Source organism: Hyaena hyaena, unplaced genomic scaffold (assembly GCF_003009895.1).
Source record: "Hyaena hyaena isolate Hyena2069 unplaced genomic scaffold, ASM300989v1 scaffold_978, whole genome shotgun sequence".
Lineage (NCBI taxonomy): Eukaryota > Metazoa > Chordata > Mammalia > Carnivora > Hyaenidae > Hyaena > Hyaena hyaena.
The window spans coordinates 477,888-497,716 of record NW_024081612.1 but is presented as its reverse complement, the minus strand read 5'-3'; the positions used below and the strand labels follow the sequence as shown (position 1 = coordinate 497,716).

Below are 19,829 nucleotides of genomic sequence, written 5' to 3'. Positions count from 1 at the left end.
TGAAAGTATCCTAACATCTGATCTTGATGCAAATTTGGGAGAAGACAGAGAGGGATGTAGGACTCAGATGGTAAAGATGCACAGAAAATGGGGTCATTCTCATGATGAAGACCTTGACCCTACTCAAACAATGTAAGACACAATCAAACAGTGAGGAGAAAAAGGTCTTCTTTATAGAATGCCACCTAAAAAATGCAGAAGGAATATCAGAAGACCAATTCCTATTTCCTAAGTGGAATAATGGATATAGGTAATGACCATCAATGGATGTTAAAACAGAAGTTAAAGTTTAAGGGGTGGCTCAGTCGGTTAAGCATCCGACTTCAGCTCAGGTCATGATCTCACAATTTGTGAGTCTGAGCGCTGAGTCGGGCCCTGAACTGACAACTCAGAGCCTGGAGCCTACTTCCGTTTCTGTGTCTCCGTCTCTCCCTGCCCTACGCCCACTCTCACTCTGTCTCTCTCTCTCAAAAATCAATAAACATTAAAAAAAAAAAGAAGTTAGAGTTTAATAGGGAATCTTAGAGCAAACTGAGTCAGGCTAAAATCACCTGAATTTAATCAAAGGTCAAATCCTCATATCACTAAATAAGAGATAACCATTAATTACATGCTTCATAATATGATATAAACGGAAATAAAGAGTACCACCTATGAAATATTATCTAAAATAATGAACCTGAATCTAATCTAGTCTCAAGAGGTAACTAATCAGTACGAAGGAAATAAGGGGGACAGAGGAATAAGTTAAAGGATACCATGAGGAAGGAAACAGTCAAATCCAGAATGAGTTCTTTTCTCTTCAATAGAAATGGCAGAGTGCCCCACCCCCCAAAACATCAAAAAATGGAGGAGGAGACTGATCAATGGATGTTTGGATTCTGCTGGAAACAAACAAAACTGTTAAAAAAAAAAAAAAGCATATTTGCAACAACAGGGAAACTGGATGGTAGATTAGGCATTAGGTGACAGAAAGGAATTACTATTAATTCTGGTGACTGTGTTAAAGGCACGGTGATCATATTTTTGAAAAGTCCTTATCACTCAAGGATGCATACACCAAAGTACATTGGGGTGAAATATTATAACATCTAGTTTTTGCTTTAAAATACTCCAGGGGCAAAGAAAAGCAGGAGTCAGAAAGAGAGAGAGATGCAGTAAGAATAGCAAAATACTGTGCTGCTGAAGTTAAGTGCAAGGTGTACAGGGGTTCATGATATCATTATCTTTCCTTCAGTCAACATTTGAAAAGTACCAAGCAAAAAAGTAAAAATGAAAGAAGAAAGATTTCAAAAAGGAACAATGAAGCCGGAAAACTGTTATCAGGGAGAAAGATATAAAGTAAAGCAGGAGTGACTTAATAAGAATTTTGCCTTTGTCACCTTTCCTGAGCAGCACTGACAACATTTAAAATTTTAAGAAAAAATTAGGTTTTCAGAAACACAACTTAATGCTAGATGCTGGGGTTCCTCTTCTACCTTTCCCTTACTACTATCCCTCTTTAGGGATAGGAGGTGTTCGTCTTCATCTGATTTATATAACAAATATTTAAGTCGCTGTGACAAAAGGACACTTGACTGACTGATGGAGTGTTTGTCTACAAAGGATCTACCTGAATAGTGGCCACACTTGCCAGATTTGCTAATTAACAACTATGAAAATACGATGGGGTGTTTATACAGTACTTTTCCCTAGGATTTTATTATTTTTTAAATTTAAAATCCAGTATAGTTAACATAGCACTGTTATATTAATTTCAGGGCACAATATAGAGATTCTTCCCTAGGATCTTTAAACATGTTATTATATCTCAATGTTCTTAGTTTGAGACATAACAAACATAAGGTACAAAGTCTCAAATAACCTACAACTGAATAATGTCACAAAATGATTTATTTTGTAGTCTCTTTTACCATGTAAGTTTTTCAACAGACCTAAAAATCCAATATGAACGTGCCTTTTTTTTTTTTTTTTAAAGTTTTATTTATTTTTCTTTTAGTAATCTCTACACCCAGCATGGGACTCAAACTCATGACCCCAAGGACCAAGAGTCACATACTCCTCTGACTGAGCCAGCCAGGAGCCCCTAAATGTGCTTGCTTATATATTAAACATCCCCATGTACAAAATGTCTGCATGTAACCCGATGCCCAAGTCAAATTTACTGTCACTCATCCTAGAGTAGAACATACATTTTATTACTTTTATAACTGGAGCTGTCCTTAACATGCCAGAACAAAGGTGTCTTAGACCAAAACCTGCTTTTAGTTTAGTCTGTGTCACCAGTACAGTGAAAGGTATTTTTTCATACATTCAGTACGACTGATAAGCAACGGTCATTATCATCACTAGACTGCACAGTAAACTAAATGCAGATCAGACGCTTATTTAACTGGATCACAAAAGCTCTTTTTGACAATTTCATCCTTCAAAGTTTCTCCAGAAACCTTCTTACCTTTTTGCTCTTTGGAAAGCTGCTCGGCTTGGTCCCAAATTTCAGTGGCATAGAGGAAGTTGGACGTGACCTGAACGTAGCTGGCTGCCATCTGGTGGATCCTCTGTGGAATGGTCACTGAAGAACCACTTGCTGAAGCGCTACTGGCCCCAGAAGAGTAATTTCCTGAATTGCCCGGCGACAGCTTTGGAGATACAGGGGAAGGCATCCCAACAGCTTTGCTACACACACAGAAACAGGGAGCTTACTAGTGTGAAAACAGTGCATGCGGTGAAAGCAGCATTCTACTGGCTCTTCTTCCATGAGAGCTTTTAAAATTTAAAGATTCTTTGAAACTAGAAGAGTTCCCAGAGAAGTACAATTTCTTCTAAATACTTAGCTCACTAAATCCCCTAATTATCTAGACTCTTTGTTTTAATAAACACAATAAATATTAAATCACACCTTTTGGTGGGAAAGAATGGAGAAAGCCACATACCTTGCTAGGAGCAGTTCAAAGACTTAGAAGTTAGATCACCTCACTCCCAGCTCAACACATCTATCCTGGCACGTAACAGGTACTTTTCAAGTTGTTTTTACAGAAAGTTGGGTGGAATTTGCCATTTAACACAAGAAAATTGTGGTACGAGACAGGAACGTCTTATTTTGAACTCCATTATTGTAGGTATTTTCCTAGTTTAACCAAGTTATTCAAAGCTGACAAAGAGGTACAGATTTCTCAATCAACTGCAATTATCTCAAGCTTCCTGTCGATTAAATATTTCTTAGGAAACACATGTTGAACTCTGACAGGTTCGTTTCAGCAGTACTAAAATTTGTGGAAATGCCAAAGACATTAATAAATAAATAAATAAAATAAAATACAGGGAAATCAAACAAAAGTTGGGGGTGGGGTAGAGGAAAAGCTATTTGTTAAGAATATTTTTATCTTCACTTTTAGCACTAGAAATCTGATTAAGAAAATACACAAAGGAAAAGACACAAAGTCAGCTAACATAATAATAATAATAACTGAGTAGAAAATGTACACACAAAAAAGCTTTCATGGCAATTTTCCTCCTTTGGGGGGTCACATGGGGAAGGACGAAAAGCCACGATTATCCCACCGTGATAAAAACCCAAACAGCTGTAAAAATTAAACTATGAGAAGGACTGAGGTGCTGTTAAAAAACTCAGATTTCTCTGGGTGAAATATCCTCTCTCTACTCTTTCTAAGATTATGTTCATTACCATAGTTTCAACTTAGTAAAAAATAAACAGAAAAATGAAAACTTTAAGAAATACTTGATTAGAGATATAATTTTTTTTAAAAAAATTGTCATCTTTCCATTTTTGGAAATTAGACCCTACCTATTTTACTTTTACACAAAAATAAATAATTTTGTCACAAAAAATACATTATAGAATAAAATTTACCTACCTTCCCAAGCCAGGTGATGGTGCTTGAGAATTATTATAAGAATTCTGTGAAAAAATAAAATGTAATTAATTAAAAAAAAAAACCACTACTTCTGAAGTACTACATATACTCAAAAGCACTGGGCCAGAACTGACATTAAGAATCTTTACAAATTTAAGAACCTAAAATGTAAGAGCGCGCGCGCGCGCGAGAGAGAGAGAGAGAGAGAGAGAGAGAATGTATGTGTATATAAATGTGCAACACAAAGACTAATTAGTGGAGAGCTGGGGGTTCTGTAAGACTTAAGAGAGTAAGTAACACGCAGACAGACTGAGAAGAGGTGAGTCATGCTATGCGCAAAGGCTGCAAGAAAGTGAATGGATGTGACCCACACAGTTTCTCTAGAGCAGAGGTTTAGATAAGGAACAAGAGAAAGAGACGGCTCTGAGGTCAGGGAAAGAAGCTTGGACCTGAGCTTGTAAGCAAAAGTAAGCTACTGAAGGGTTCCAATTAAGAACCAGGGCAGGATTTTAGGAAGATTTATGTGGTGCTGTCAGGAAAAAACATAGACAGTTTAGGAAATTAATAAAACAGTGTAAGGAAGGGTGGCAGTAAAACAGAAGACCATTTGCAAAGCATAAATGAGGCTTCACGATAAAAAGAGGCTACATCTACTGAACTGTTAGTAAGGGCTACGCCTATGGCTACACAGGTTCTACAATCAGATATATGTACATTTGAAAGCTTCCTAAGAAATCCCAAACCTATTTGCAAGTTCGCCAACAAGAAGTAGTTCCTTACTGTGGCAGGCAAAACATGAAGGCACTTCTGGGGCCGGGAGAGCAGTCTTTACAAATTTGGTCTCCTAGGATACGGACCATCCTCTTTCTCACACTTACCTTCAGGTGCTCTGTCAGTGTCTTTGAGTACTTCAGAGCATTTTCCTTCTTCAGTTTGAACAGCCTCAGGTACAGCAAAGACTGGCATCGCAGGCTGGCCAACGGAAAAGGGCAGCTTATTTACCAGCGCAGCAGACTCCGGCTGTATCTGCACAAACAACTTTTGCATGGTGCAAGAGCACAGGACGGGCTCATGTGAACAGACCTTGGCACAAGGTCAATGACACTGACCCTCAGGCAAAATTGGAAGATGTGCTCTTATGGTACACATCCTGTGGTACACACCCTAAGCAGGGGACGAGACCAAGGACTAGTCTTCTGTTGGCTGACATTCAAAAATCAAAACCTCACCCATGAGATACCAACATGTCATTATGACACATGCATTAAAAAAAAAACAAAAAATCACTGAGGAGCAGAATCTCTAGATCAAATTATAAATATCTCATACTAAACAACCAAAACCAGGAAACTCCACTATGTATAGTACAACTCTGCAGCAACGCAAGTAAGCTTTACTATGGCTGACCGAAGCCCTGCGCGGTCACCACTTCCTACCTCTCCAGTCACTTTCACTTCTCACTGGTCTTTTTAGTTCCTCGATAGTTTCCTGTTTCCTCCCACCACCCAGCTCTTGCACATGTCCCCTCTACCTGAAGACCAGCTGTCCCTACCTACACCCTACTCTCTTATATATACTTTTCTTTCAAAGTACTGAATTCATATACTTGTGTGATTATCTGACTAATTTCCATCTCCTCACCCACTAGACACTAGACTCCACAACAAAGAAGACTGTACCACAGCTTATCCACACTACATTCCTAGCTGTTAAATCCAGTGCCCAGTAAAGTAAATGCTTTTAACAAACGAATTGATAATATCTCCCTAGGATCAAGCCAACAAGCCACATTCTTTATTCTGAGCATGTTAAACATTTGCTCCCTAAGGAAAGGTATAGGATATAACAATAACAAGAGATGATACCAAAACAAGTGCCTGGAAAAGGGGCGATGTGACACTAGGAGAACTCTACTCAGTCTTACTCTATCAAGGCTTTTCCAGGAGGGCAATGGATCAGGGACTGACAACAACTAAAATCTTTCCGTAGGAATTTTCAGTTATTTTCTACTTTACCCATCGAGAATAGACTTATGACTGGGTTACGAAAGGCGGATTCAAGGATAACTTTCCGAAGGGCATAAACAGTCTAATTTACTCTGGAACCGCCTGTCATCCAGCAAAGGCTGGAACCCAACACCTACCAAAGTACTGTGAGCCTTTTATCTGCAGCTGTAGCATCAGGTGCCAAGTAATTCTTAAGCTTCATTGTGTACCTGTGAGAAAACAACAAACAGATGACACAAAACATAATACTTCACCTTTATCTACTGAGTTCCATGGTCCTCAAAACATTAGAACCGAACAAATAAAGGCAAAAATACCCACTGAAGTATCTAGTCCTCCATATGCAAATACAATAAAGGATGAAGCATCCTCTTTAGCTATACTACATGCAGCTACAGCAGCCCCTTCCAAGACGATCCAAAGAAATACGATTGCCAATGACATGGTAGCACATTTTCCCACTTACTTGATGAGCTCCACTGTCTCTGAATACATAGGGAATGGGGATTTGGATTCCTGAGCATTTTTCTCTAATGCATTCCCACATTCAATGAAAGATACCACAGCATCCAGATAGTATACAGCTTTCTCAAACCTATCAGACTGAAGAAAGCAGAATAAAGGTGGTGAGAAATACACTGATATACTATGGAAGCAAACAACAAATGAAGATTTAAATTAATTCGATTAAATAAATAAATAAATAAAGGTGAGAATGTTTACATACCAATGCATCTGCATTGTGCTTTAGCTTTTTTGCTTCTTGTAAATAATGGTCTGCTGAATAATTTCTGCAATGTACATTTTCATAGTAAATGAAACGGTAAATATTTTCGTAAGATAATACTTTTCACTTTTAGTTTCTAGCATCCCTCAGTTTTCGTCTCCTCAAGTAAAGAACATGACCTACTACTAAACATTCACTTCAGTTTTTTCTAACAAATGTGTTTGTTGGGTTAAAGACCATAGATCGTTTTAGCCAACTCATGGCAAATTTTCTACTTAGGAAAACAGAAATCAAGCTCCCTAGTATTAGATACTAATTTACCCAAGTTGTTGGAAAGATTTAGAATAAATAGAATGTGAGTCAGAAAAATAACCTTTTATCAAAATGGAGGGGAAAAAACCCAACACTGCTCCTCCTCATTTAAGAAAGGCTTCATTTTAAATACTGGTACCAGCAGCTGTCAGGTTCTACCTGAAGATCCACCATTCACGTACCCTAGGAGTCATGGAGTTAAGGTGAAAGAGCAACACACGGACTAGTGGATGCCTTTCAAATTAAAATCTAAATGTTCTGTGGATCACAACACAAGTATGAATTCTTCTGGTCACTAATAGGAATTTAAACAAGTTTCTTACATGCTGACTCGAATGATTTCTCCAAAGCATAAAAAACATTGATCTTACCTGTCATCAAAGGCAAGCTTTGTTCTCCGAGGCTTAGAGGCATCAGAAGTTGCTGTAGACGAAGGACAGTTCGAGGAGCTATTTGGAGCCTTTTCCTGACCAAAAAAAATAAATAAATAATGTTTAAAAAATGTGTATGTTGAAAATTCTGAGGTGATTAAAGTTAAATTGGAAGTACTTCTTGAGCCACTAGTAAAAAGGACTAAAAAATTCCACTGCCATCAGTAATTAATTTCCCTGTTATAAAAATTTTCAATTTCAGAATGTAAAAGTCCTTTTTAACAGAATGGGTCCACTTTATATCACCAAAACATTCATTCTAATAGCAAAGTCTACTATGATGTACCAGGCACTGACTGAACTAGGCACTTGTTAAAACATAAGGAAAACACAAATGTACTATCAAAATAGCAGTACTGCTTAAGACAAAATTTACTGATGATTACTGGTCGATGAAACAGCAATAATAATACCGAACATTAACTATGTGCTTACTACTTACCAGGCACGAAGTACTGAGCCCAGTCATTAAGGCTTCAACAACCCTATGAAATGTGTACTGCTACTGGGACAAAACAAAAAGCAGGGGCGAGGAGGGTAACTCACCCAAGGTGAAACAGCTTTTAAGTGGCATTCCTGGAATTTGGATGATCAAATCCAGATCTGTCACATTTTATCTGTTTTTAAGAGTCTTTTTTTCCCTTCATGTTTATTTTAGTTATATTTTGAGAGCGAGCGAGCACGTGTGAGCAGGGGAGGGGCAGACAGACGGGGAGACAGAGAATCCCAAGCAGGCTCTCTGTACTGTCAATGAGGAGCCAGATGCAGGGATCAAACTCATGATCCTGAGATCATGACCTGAGTTGAAATCAAGAGTAAGACACTTAAACAACTGAGCCACCAGGTGCCCCTGAGGCTGTCACATTTTAAAAGTCTAGCCTTCTTACCTCCTATTAACATAGCCCTTTATAGAGGCGCCTGGGTGGCTCAGTCGGTTAAGCGTCCGACTTTCGCTTAGGTCATGATCTCGCGGTTCGTGGGTTCGAGCCCCGCTTCGGGCTCTGTGCTGACTGCCAGGTCAGAGCCTGGAGTCTGTTTCAATCTGTGACTCCCTCTCTCTCTGACCCTCCCCTGCTCACGCTGTCTCTCTCTCTCTCTCTCCTAGAAATAAATAAAACATTAAAAAATTTAAAAATTAAAAAAAAAAAAAACATAGCCCTTTATAACGGGACTTCGATCCTGTCTTTTGAACTACTTCCCTATACACATTTTTCCATAATAAAACATAGTAAGTTAATAAGTAGATAAATAAGTAGAATTTATACTACAAATACATGAATGTTTCAACATCAGTAAACCCAATTAAAATAAATTTTACTCTTTTACTTAAAAATCTACTGAAAATGAACCATGTAACCATTTCTTTTCTTTTCTTAAACGGTAACAACTTTTCAGTTTTACCCAGTACAGCATGTACCCACCTCAAAGAATGACAATAAAAATCCTGAGATTTGAGAAAATACTAAGCTCTTCATGGTAAAGTTTACATGTTTATGAACTGGCTTCCTCCATATTATGTTGGAATGTAACATTACAAGAACAGCCTTCCCTCTGTTTTGAAAGTACTTCCACAGTGCTTATGTTTAGATTTACTGAAGGAAAACTGAAGTTATTGCTAAAAATGAATTTAAAAACTTTCTAGGTATTTTAATATACTTTCCTTATATAAAAAGTATATGCATGTGATATCAGTTTAGTAGTGGATGTTAATTTCCTGTAGTGATCATGACCTGAGTCGAAATCAAGAGTAAGACGCTTAAACAACTGAGCCACTAACAACATATGAATATTCTGAATCATTATGGTGTGCACCTGAAACTGATACGTTATATATCAAGTATCTCAATTCCAAAAAAACTGGCAGAATTCAAAGAAGAAATAGAGAAATCTTGTATGTTTGTGGAAAAAATGAACAAGAGGACGAAGTGACCAAAAATATCAGCATAAAGAAGGTTTGAAAACAGGATTAACCCATGTGAATTACATAGATTCCTTGTCCACAATATATGCAGAATACACATTCTTTTCTAGCAAATATATAACATTACAAAAATCTACCATATACTTTACTCTCATAAAACAAATCATTTTTTTTAAAGTTTACTTATTTATGAAAGACAGAGAGAGGGTGGGCACAAGAGCTGGATAGGGGCAGAGAGAGGAGAGAGAAGATCTGAGGTGGGCTCCACAATAAGAGCAGAGAGCCCAACACAAGGCTCAAACTCTCGAACTCTGAGATCATGACCTTAGCCGAAGTCTGATGTTTAATTGACTGAGCCACCGGGGCGCCCCTCTCATATAGTAAATCTTAACAAATTTCAAGACTGCTACCATGCAGACTACGCAATTTCCAGTCCCAATGCAATTAAGGGAGAAACACTAACCAGAAGATAATGAGCAAATCTCCATATATTTGGAAATTGATTAACATGCTTTTAAAGAACCCTAGTGTCAAAGATGGAATCACATTGTAAATTAGAAAAGATTTTAAACCGAGTTACAAAAGCATAACAAATCTTACAGGGTGCGTGTATGCAGTAGTTAAAGGAAAATATATAGCCTAACTGCTTATATTAGAGAAAGAAAAAAAGACTTAAAATTAACTTGAAAATTAATGAGCTAAGTATCCATCAGTAAACAGGGGAAGCCTGGATGGCTCAGTCAGTGAAGCGTCTAACTCTTGATTTTGGCTCAGGTCATGACCTCACAGTTTGTGAGTCTGACCCCAACATTGGGCTCCAAGCTGGCAGTGGAGGGCCTGTGTGGGAATCTCTCTCTCCCTCTCTCACTGCTTCTCCGCTTGTGCTCTCTCTCTCAAAATAAATAAACTTAAAAAAAAAAAGTAAACAGAACAGCAAAGGAAAATAAGAAAGGAAATCACAGACTAAAAAATAATCAAATAGAAATAAAACGTAAAGCACAGAGTATCAACAAAAACAAAGGCTATTTTTTTAAAAGACAAGTAAAACTAATAAGCCTCTAATGAGACTAATGAAGGAAAAAATTGGCACTGAGAATACCAAGAACAAAAGAGAAACATAAGTAGAGATGTTACAGATACCAAAAGCATAATAAAGAGACTGTAATGAACAACTTTATGCCAACATATTGCAAATATTTGATAATATGAGCAAATATGCAGAACATAAAAATTATATGTAATTTTGGCTTTCCAGATTACCGAATTTTTCTTTAGGTGGATAATAAGAAATAGTATATTTTCTTTTCTTTTTTTTTTTTTTTTTTATAGTTTTATTTATTTCTAGGAGAGAGAGAGAGACAGCGTGAGCAGGGGAGGGTCAGAGAGAGAGAGGGAGACACAGACTCTGAAATAGGCTCCAGGCTCCTAGCTGGCAGTCAGCACAGAGCCTGACGCGGGGCTCGAACCCACGAACCGCGAGATCATGACCTAAGCGAAAGTCGGACGCTTAACCGACTAAGCCACCCAGGCGCCCTGAAATAGTATATTTTCTAACTAAATTATAGATTCTTCTTTAATAAACCTATATATAATTGCCTCAATTGGAAATTGTCAAGACTAACATTAACAATTTTAACAACCGTTAAAAATGCCCTAAGATGTTGGAATTAAAAGTGGTCAGGGTGTATATTTTATATTTTGTCACTAACAACAGAGTACCAAATAACTACATTTGATCCAACAAATATTTCCGAGTAAGTTAAACAACAGAGAAAACACAAGATACAAATCCCTGCTTTCAAAGACCTGACAAACCAACGAGGAAGAGACATTAAGAGTTTTTACCTGAGATCACAAAAGCCAAATGAGTGGGTGAGCTCCCTTAAAGAGTACATTTAAAAACAGAGAGAGAGAGGTTAAGAGGTTTCTTTTCTTTTCTTTAAGAGGTTTCGAGAAATAAGCATAAGACCTCAAATCTGAGAGCTGAAGGATGGAAAATGGGAAAAGAGCCGGTCAGCAGGTAGACACAGAAATGGGACAGTGAAGGACGTCAAGAGGACAGTCAGGTCCCTTAAGGACACTAGGACTAACACTCTAAACTACTACAGAAGGGTGTCCAACTGGGACAATTAAAATTACCTCAATCTTAAAGACTTAATTACCACATTTAATAAGCATGAGTAACCACTCTTAATGCAATTTTTTAAACTCTCAAAATCTTTGCCTACTCAAGTCACAAACAACAATCCAGTGAATTATATTCTTAAAAATCCATGTATTTGGGGATGCCTGGGTGGCTCAGTCGGTTGAGCATCCAACTTCAGCTCAGGTAATGATCTCGCAGTTTAGGAATTTGAGGCCCTCATCGGGCCTGTGCTGACAGCTCGGAGCCTGGAGCCTGCTTCTGATTCTGTGTCTCCTGCTCTCTCTGTACCTCCCCTGCTCACACTCTATTTCCCTCTCTTTCTCAAAAGTAAATAAACATTTTTAAAAATCTAGGTATTTTGTCACTGAGTTTGCTCCCAATCAAAATAGTTCAGAAATTAACACAAATAACCTGATAAATAAGTTGAGGGTGAGATTCTAATAAAGTATAGCCTTGAAAAAGCATCTACGATCCAACTCTCCATCCATGAACATTAAGAATATTCCCCTATAGGGTTCCTGGGTGGCTCAGTTGGTTAAGTATCTGACTTTGGCTCGGGTCATTATCTCATGGTTCGTGGGTCTGGGCTTCAGCTGACAGTGCAGAACCTCTCTGGGATTCTTTCTCTGCCCCTGCCCCACTTGTACTTTCTCTCTCTCAAAATACGCTTAAAAAAAAAGTCTCCAATGTTAGACCATGCTCCAAGAATACTTCCAATGCTAATTCACCTAAAAAATTTCCTTCATGAATCAAAGCCAAATCGGTTACCTTATCACTTTATGTAATATAACTTGCTTGTAAAATCTAATTCTAAAAAATCCAAAGCCAATTCCAATCCACAGACAATCGATCATAGCAAATGGAGTGATTTATAATTAGATCAGAATCAGCTATTTTCTTTCAATACCAACTTTCCCAATTAAGCATGTCTTAATTAATATGCATGTGGCCAGGTGACTTATTGTTTTCATGGTCTCAGATCACTGCATACTTTCATTATCAAGATTATGACATTTTGAGAGTAAAAACGCATAGTCCTATTAAATTTAAGGAGAGGTTTACAAGATTTTCAAAGCACAATGTCATCCTGGAGAATTCATATGGCAATGGGATTGCTTTTCAAAAGTCTCAGGCCTCCAATGGCTTACCTTGACCTCCTTAGAGCTACTGGAAGTCTTCCCTTCCGTCTTCTTCTGCTTTGATGTGGAGGAACTGCTTTTGCTGCTGCCACTATTCTCCTTGTTGCTGTTATTATTTGACTTTAAAGAAGATGACTGACTAATAGTCCTCTTCCGAGAGCCGTGCTCTGTTTTTGGATCTTTTGAAGGAACAGGCCCAGCAGGAGAAGGCAACAAATCCTTTTCTTTTGTAGCACTTTGCTTAGTTGACCTGCCAAAACAAATAAATGCCCTCATTTCTCCACAGTCATGTAGCGGTGATGGGTTTTTTTCTATTTCTCTCTGCCTGCTTTCAAGACAAATTTATTTTCCCTGAGTTAATTAAGACACATAATTTCTATAAAACAAAATAAAAGTGTATGTTTCACAAGGGCAGGCATCTTATCTGTTTTCCATCTTCTGGTTGTACATACCTGGTGCCTAAATCTTGGCCTGCCACACATCAAGTATTCAAAAAATACTGATTACATAAAAGAGAAGATGAATGATGAAGATATATTAAGTTCCTAAGTTAAAAACTGGTCTCTTGCAAATTATAGTTAAGCCTGTCATTTAGCCAGAAAGTGGTAACACGTTAATTCTTATCCTATACTCAACCCTAGTCCACTAAACAAATAAGAGAGGAAGCAGAGACTGAATCTTAAAAACTTTCTGTCTCAATTAGCTAAAAACAAAATCTCCCACTAGCTGGTATATGTATACATGAATAGGTCATGTACTTACTAAAAGGAACATTCTAAGAGCACATCAGAAAGTACACAAGAGCAAATGACATATACATATTAACACACATGTAATATGTTTAGGGAACATACTCTCTGTTGCTGGATGGCTTGTGACCTGCTGAATTCTTTTCCTCCGTTTTGGGTTTCTTGCTGTCATTGGCTCGGTTATCATCTTCATTCTGGATGAAAAATAGAAAAAAAAGCAACTACTACATTTGATTTTTATTCGACTAATTTCAGTTTCCAGCACAAGTCACCATCAAATAATTTATCCCTGGTAACTTTCAGAAAGAAGATAAATATGAAGTGAAAGAATTCATTTAAGCAATGTTTAATAAACTGAGTTTCAAGGTGGAGAAGTCTCCTATTTTAGATAAACAGAGCCCAAACACTAAAACACATTTCCTATAGAGTCTTTTAGATGACATCTTTTCATCCTAATGATTTTGTGGAGGGAATGAAATTATAATTGAGTTATAATTCACATACAATAAAATCCACTCTTGAAAAGTACATAAGTCAATTACTTTTAGTATATTCAAAGAAGTGTACATCCTTACCACAAACAATTCTAGAACATTTTCATCATCTCAAAGACCCCTGTACCCTGTAGCAGGCATTTCCCCCTTTCCCTCCACTCCCAGACTCTAGTAATCATTGATCTATATATTTTGTCTTAATGGATATGCACATTCCAGACATTTACATAAATGGAATTATATATGTGATCTTTTGTGTCTGCCTCCCCATCACTTAGTATATTTTTAAAGTTCATCCATGCTTGAGCAAGTATCAGCACTTCATTCGTTTTTACACCTGAACATAATCCACTGCATGCATATACCACAGTTTATCTATCCGTTAATCACTTAACGGCCATTTGGGCTGTCTCCATTTCTTGGCTAATACAAATAATACTCCTGTGAATACTCAAGTAGAAGTTTTGGGGTAAACAGGTTTTCTTTTCTCTTGGGTATATACCTAAGTGGAAGGGACTGAAATGGTTAGGTCATAAAGTAACACTGGAGCGCCTGGGGGACTCAGTCGGTTGAGCATTTGGCTTCGGCTCAGGTCATGATCTCACAGCTCATGGGTTCGAGCAACACATCAGGCTGTATGCTGACAGCTCAGAGCCTGGAGGCCGCTTCAGATTCCATGTCTCCCCCTCTCTCTTTCTGCTCCTGCCCTGCTCATGCTTTCTCTCTCTCTCAAAAATAAATAAACACTAAAAAAATAAAAATAAAAATAATTAAGAAAACTAAGTAAAACTATGTTTAACTTTTTGAGGAACTGCTGAAACTGTGTTCTAAAGTGGCTACACATCATTTTATATTCCCGCCAATACAGTATGAAATTCTAACTCCTCCACATCTTTGCCAATACTTGCCAAGCCTGATGATTTTGAAAAACTCTTCTTGCTGAAACAAAAGCTATGAGCCTATCTATAATTGCCAAAGCTACTTTCCTGAGTTAGTCTAAATTTTCCTATTGCTCCAAATACCAGAGCTCAAGATACCAACTCTTCTACCATAACAAAAAAATCTGTTCCCTTAAACAAATGATTGAAAGTGGACACATAAAAACATGAGGGGTCGCCTGGGTGGTTCAGTGGTTAAGTGTCCGACTTTGGCTCAGGTCATGATCTCTTGTTCATGAGTCTGAGCCCCAACTTCTGGCTCTCTGCTGTCAGCGTGGAGCCTGCTTTGTATTCTCTGTTTCTCTCTGCCCCTCCTCCTCTGGTCATGCACATGCTATCAAAATTAAATGAACATTAAAAACAGCACAAAACCAGGGACACCTGGGTGGGTCAGTCGTTTGGGTGGCCAGCTTTGGCTCAGGTCATGATCTTGTAATCTAGGAGTTTGAGCCCTACGTCGGGCTCTGTGCTGAGAGCTCAGAGCCTGGCGCCTGCATTAGAGTCTGTGTCTTCCTCTCTCTCTGCCCTCTCCTTCTCTCGTACTTTCTCTTTCTCTCTCTTAAAAATAAACAAAGAGTAAAAAAAAAGACAAAACCATAACAACAAAAAAACATAAGAAAAAAGAATCTATACTCTTGGCAGGGACTCCTCTGAGTACCATCTGTTTTATCTTCAGAAACTGCCCCTGACACTTAATTTTACCAAAGCCAGGAATCTCAAAAAATCATTACTAAGTTTTCTGACTTGATTCTGATTTTATAAAATCAAAATCTGACTTACAGGAATTGATACAAAAAACTTGGGTGGTGGGGAGGCTCCCAGGTGGCTCAGTTGGTTAAGCATCTGACTCCTGACTTCAGCTCAGGTTATGATCTCAGGGTCATGAGAATGAGCCTCATGTCAGGATGTGTGCTGAGCAAAGAGCCTACTTGAGATGCTCTCCCCCTCTCTCTGCCCTTCCCCTGCTCTCTCTCTTAAAAAAACCCAAAAAACAAAAACTTGGGAGGAATAGAACATGCCAATGAGATGTGGGGAAGGGGAGGAGTATAGGGAACTTCTTTTAGAAGAGGGGGACTTTCTATTTTAAGTTATTTACTACAGAATTTTAAACAAGAGTGAAAAGGACATTATATATACTATTTCTGTATTATATAAAATCTTAGAATATGTAATACTTTTTAAGCACAAAAGGACCATTTTTTAGTTTTATAAGAAGCACCTTAATCTTAATCTTCTAAGAGCAGAGTGCATCATTTATAAGCTCTTATTTCATGTAATTTTATGAATTAAATCCCATAACCAAGTCCAGCAATCTGAAGTTGTAGCTCCAGAGGAGCCGCAGCCCTAACTTACTGGTTGAAAAAGCTTCCCTTTACTACAATAATAGAAACCCATTAACTTATAGCACTGAAAATAGTAAGATTCAGTTTCCTAGAAATTAATATTTTTAAAAATCATCAATTTCTGAAAATTAAAAAAAGGGTATTACTCCAGTTTATCCAAATATGTATCATCATCTGGTACTGCGGTTTTAAGAAAAAGAGGAAAAACCTCCAGCTCAATTCATTTTAAGAAATGCTGGATTCTTTCTATCCTCTGATGTGAGATTCTCAAGGTCAACTGGGATTGAGGTTTTGCTCTGAGTCCACGTGGTACAATCATTCTGGTACATATCTGCTCACCTAGTCACTACTTTGATCTTATACAATCATATTCACACATGTGTATCAGGGAAAATTGTACTATTCTTCAATACAAATCATTAAGGGGCGCCTGGGTGGCTCAGTTAGTTGAATGTCCAACTTCGGCTCAGGTCATGATCTCACGGCTCGTGGGTTCCAGCCCTGTGTCAGGCTCCGTGCTGACAGCTCAGAGCCTTATGACTGCTTCACATTCTGTGTCTCCCTCTCTCTCTGCCCCTCACTCCATCACACTCTCTCTCTCTCGAAAATAAACATTAAAAATATTTTTTTTAACACAAATCATTAAGATTTACTTTACTCTAAAAATTTCTCATCAGAGCTGAAAGAACAAATTGTTTTTTCCCCCAAAGAATCTGTCTATAAACATACGGTGTTCAGCTCCTTTCATTATATGTCTATTATCCTCCAATCATAAATATCTGTGATTTTTCACATTTCCTCAGTCTAAAGCAGCTGACATTATATACTAAGCATCATCTCTAAATACAAATTATCACAAAAGAATTTAAGGACAAGAGTTGGCCATGTGCTTAGTTTTGTACCTGCAGACATGAGTGTCCAAAAAGGGAAAAAAGCTGGGGCACAGGTAGGTACAGAGGATTGGTGAAATTCTTAAGAATTTGTTCAAAATTAAGGAGCCGATTTTTTAGCTAGAGTTGGTAATTTAAAGAGTGTGACTTTGTCTAGGCATAAAAGAGGAGAGAGTGTTAAAGAATGTGACAACCTGGGGGCACCTGGGTGACTCAGTCAGTTAAACGTCCACCTCTGGCTCAGGTCATGATCTCACGGTTCCTGGATTTGAGCCCCATGTCAGGCTCTGTGCTAACAGCTCAGAGCCCGGAGCCTGCTTCAGATTGTGTCTCCCTCTCTCTCTACCCTTTCTCCCCTCCCAAATATAAACGTTAAAAAATTTATTAAAAAGAGAATGTGACAACCTGGAGGATATACATCCCAGCTAAAGACATTTAAAATCAAAATTTTAAGAATGTTTTGAAGGCTAGTTTGCAATCGCTGCTTCACTCCTGTCTTTACGCTGGCCAGCACACACTCTGAATAGAAGTACTGGCCATTTCTTATTGGTTAGAAACTCTGCTGCTTCATTAAAGGAGCCAGGCCAAGGCACAGCGGTCCTCAAGAGACTGTTGTGTCTACAGCTTCGCCTAGGCCTTGGGCTCCCTTCTATTTTTTCTCATGGCTATGACTCATTCAGATTCTGATGGTTAAAAACAAAACAACAACAAAAAACCCTTTACAAACCTTATGTTTCCTCTTGCCTTTGTTGGAAACTTTTTCTGATGCTTGTTTCTGAGCCTCTCTTGTGTGCTTTTCTGGCACATTTTTCTTTTCCCCCTTGGGTGGCTCTGCTTCTTTGTAAGGCTTTCCTGGTATTCTGGTCAAGAGATTCAGGTCAATCTTCACAATAAGAGGATACCTGTCATCGGGCTCACTGAGGGGTGAAAGAAGTTCCTTCTCTTCCATAGGAGAGAACATGCGTTGCCGAAAAAAGCTATCTTCTTCCTCCACTGAGGAGGGTTTCACGGGAGTCCTGTTACTCTCAGGGTACTTAGGAGTTTGTGAGGAAGGAGGAAGGCTCTCGCTTTCATCCGAATCTGAGGATGAGGTATCTGTTTCTATGATTTCCCTTGATTTCTGGGAAGATTTACTTGTTGACTTGTATTTCTTTTTCTCTGCAGAAGGCCGAGGGGAAGATTTGGACTCCTTTTTTATATTGGGTTTCCTTGAGCCTTTGGTGGCCGCTTTGTGTCTGCTGGAAGGCATGCTGGTAGCCATGTCTACTGGGGTTTCACTTTCTATCTTCAGGCCTCCCCGAGGCTCTTCAGCAGCTGCCTTCTCAGCCTTTTTGGGTTGTTTTTTGCCTACAGTTCTCCTCTGTGTTGTACTGTCACTCTGTGCCGGGGACTTCTGCCTCCCGCGCCCACTTTCTGATCCCTTTTGGACAGTCTTGGAGTCTCGTCCAGGAGTAGCAGAACTTGTTTCTTTAGGTCCCCCTGGATCAGTGTAGCTATTCCCAGTGCCCTGTTCTCGGCCTTCCTTTTTATAGCCTTGAGATGAGGGGATGTTACTGTCCACAGAAGAAGCTGGTGACACTTTATGCGGGTTCACTTTATTCAACCAATTATCAAGTTGCCATTTGTTTGTTGGTGGTGGTTCAGGCTGAAAAACAGAAAAAGATACAATGTCTAAGAGCACAGAGGCATCGGTCTTTCATACTTTTGACTGAACTAAAACAAAGAGCTCCATATTGCCTATAAGAGCTCTCATCATTTGAATGAGAGAAGCTTAATGTTAACAAATGGTCTTTAAACATTAAAGATTCCTGTCAGAAACTCAACTTGAAAGATAAAATTACATATGACCATAAAGCATATTTAATTTCAGAAGGTAAACAAATGCTGTAGGTACTGACAGATTTTTAACCATATTTTATCAACCTATGCTAAAATTATACAATATAAGACTTTTTATTCACAATAATACATAACATGAATTACTTTGCAGAGGCACAACAAGAAAGCCCAAACTAAGCAAATCCAGTATTTTAGGGACCTGAAATGACTTCCAGTAATTACTAATCTAGACCAAACATTTATTCAAGTAACAAATACACTGAAGTATCTAAGCTTCCTCCAAGATACATAGTTAAATTTCTTCACCTTCTATATCTGAATAGAGGTTTTTTTGGGTTTTTTTTTTTTTTTTTTTTTGAGACAGAAGGTGCAAGTAAGCAAGAGGCAGACAGATAGAGAGGGAGAAAGAAAGAGAGAGAGAGAAGCTGGACTCACCCAAAGTGGGGCTCAAACTCACGAACCTTGAGATCATAACCTGACCTGAAGTCAGATGCTTAATGTCTAAGCCACCCAGGGGCCAAATCTAGCCACCTAGATTTGAATTAAGTCTTAAATGGCTATCAACAGGGGCCATGCGAGGCCCATGGAAGGTGGTACCCTGCCTCCCTCTCACCTCAGGAGATGCACTCTGAGATGGCTCATTTGCCTCACTGTCACTGGAACTACTTTCACTTTCAGAGTCAGATCCAGAGCTGCTTTCAGATCCACTGTGGCTGCTAGAATCATCTCTGGAGTTATCTGCTCCTTCACTATTATGGTGTGAAGGTTCAGAGTTACTAAAAGAGAGAAAACATATAGATGACAAAGTTTGGTTTTTTTTCCACAGTGACAACAGGAAAACATCCAAATCTGGAAACCAACTTTATTTAAAATGCTTACTATGTTATACTGTTACAATTCTATGAATCCAGAACTTTATAAATGAAATAAATACTTGGTAAAAAGTTTCTAATATGCTGCTCAGCCACTGGTACTTATCTTTTAAAAACAGTTTTACTGAGGTGTGATTTACATACTAC

The 19,829-nt window shown here is 38.3% G+C and overlaps 1 protein-coding gene across 2 annotated transcripts in view; it reads right to left on the bottom strand.

The window, feature by feature from the left end:
• Window positions 1-19,829, bottom strand: part of AFF4 (AF4/FMR2 family member 4) — a 96,420-nt gene that overhangs the window by 6,932 nt on the left and 69,659 nt on the right. For both annotated transcript variants that reach the window (XR_005526264.1, XM_039221380.1), the window contains exons 10-20: window positions 19,424-19,586; window positions 17,699-18,616; window positions 13,412-13,500; window positions 12,567-12,807; window positions 7,292-7,386; window positions 6,609-6,672; window positions 6,348-6,484; window positions 6,019-6,090; window positions 4,754-4,847; window positions 3,876-3,919; window positions 2,456-2,676 (exon numbers count right to left, since the gene is read on the bottom strand). Coding sequence is in view for 1 of the 2 variants with exons in the window: in XM_039221380.1 (XP_039077311.1) it covers window positions 2,456-2,676; window positions 3,876-3,919; window positions 4,754-4,847; window positions 6,019-6,090; window positions 6,348-6,484; window positions 6,609-6,672; window positions 7,292-7,386; window positions 12,567-12,807; window positions 13,412-13,500; window positions 17,699-18,616; window positions 19,424-19,586 (2,138 nt within the window). In the remaining variant the exon portion in view is untranslated. The remainder of the gene's footprint in view (window positions 1-2,455; window positions 2,677-3,875; window positions 3,920-4,753; window positions 4,848-6,018; window positions 6,091-6,347; window positions 6,485-6,608; window positions 6,673-7,291; window positions 7,387-12,566; window positions 12,808-13,411; window positions 13,501-17,698; window positions 18,617-19,423; window positions 19,587-19,829) is intronic.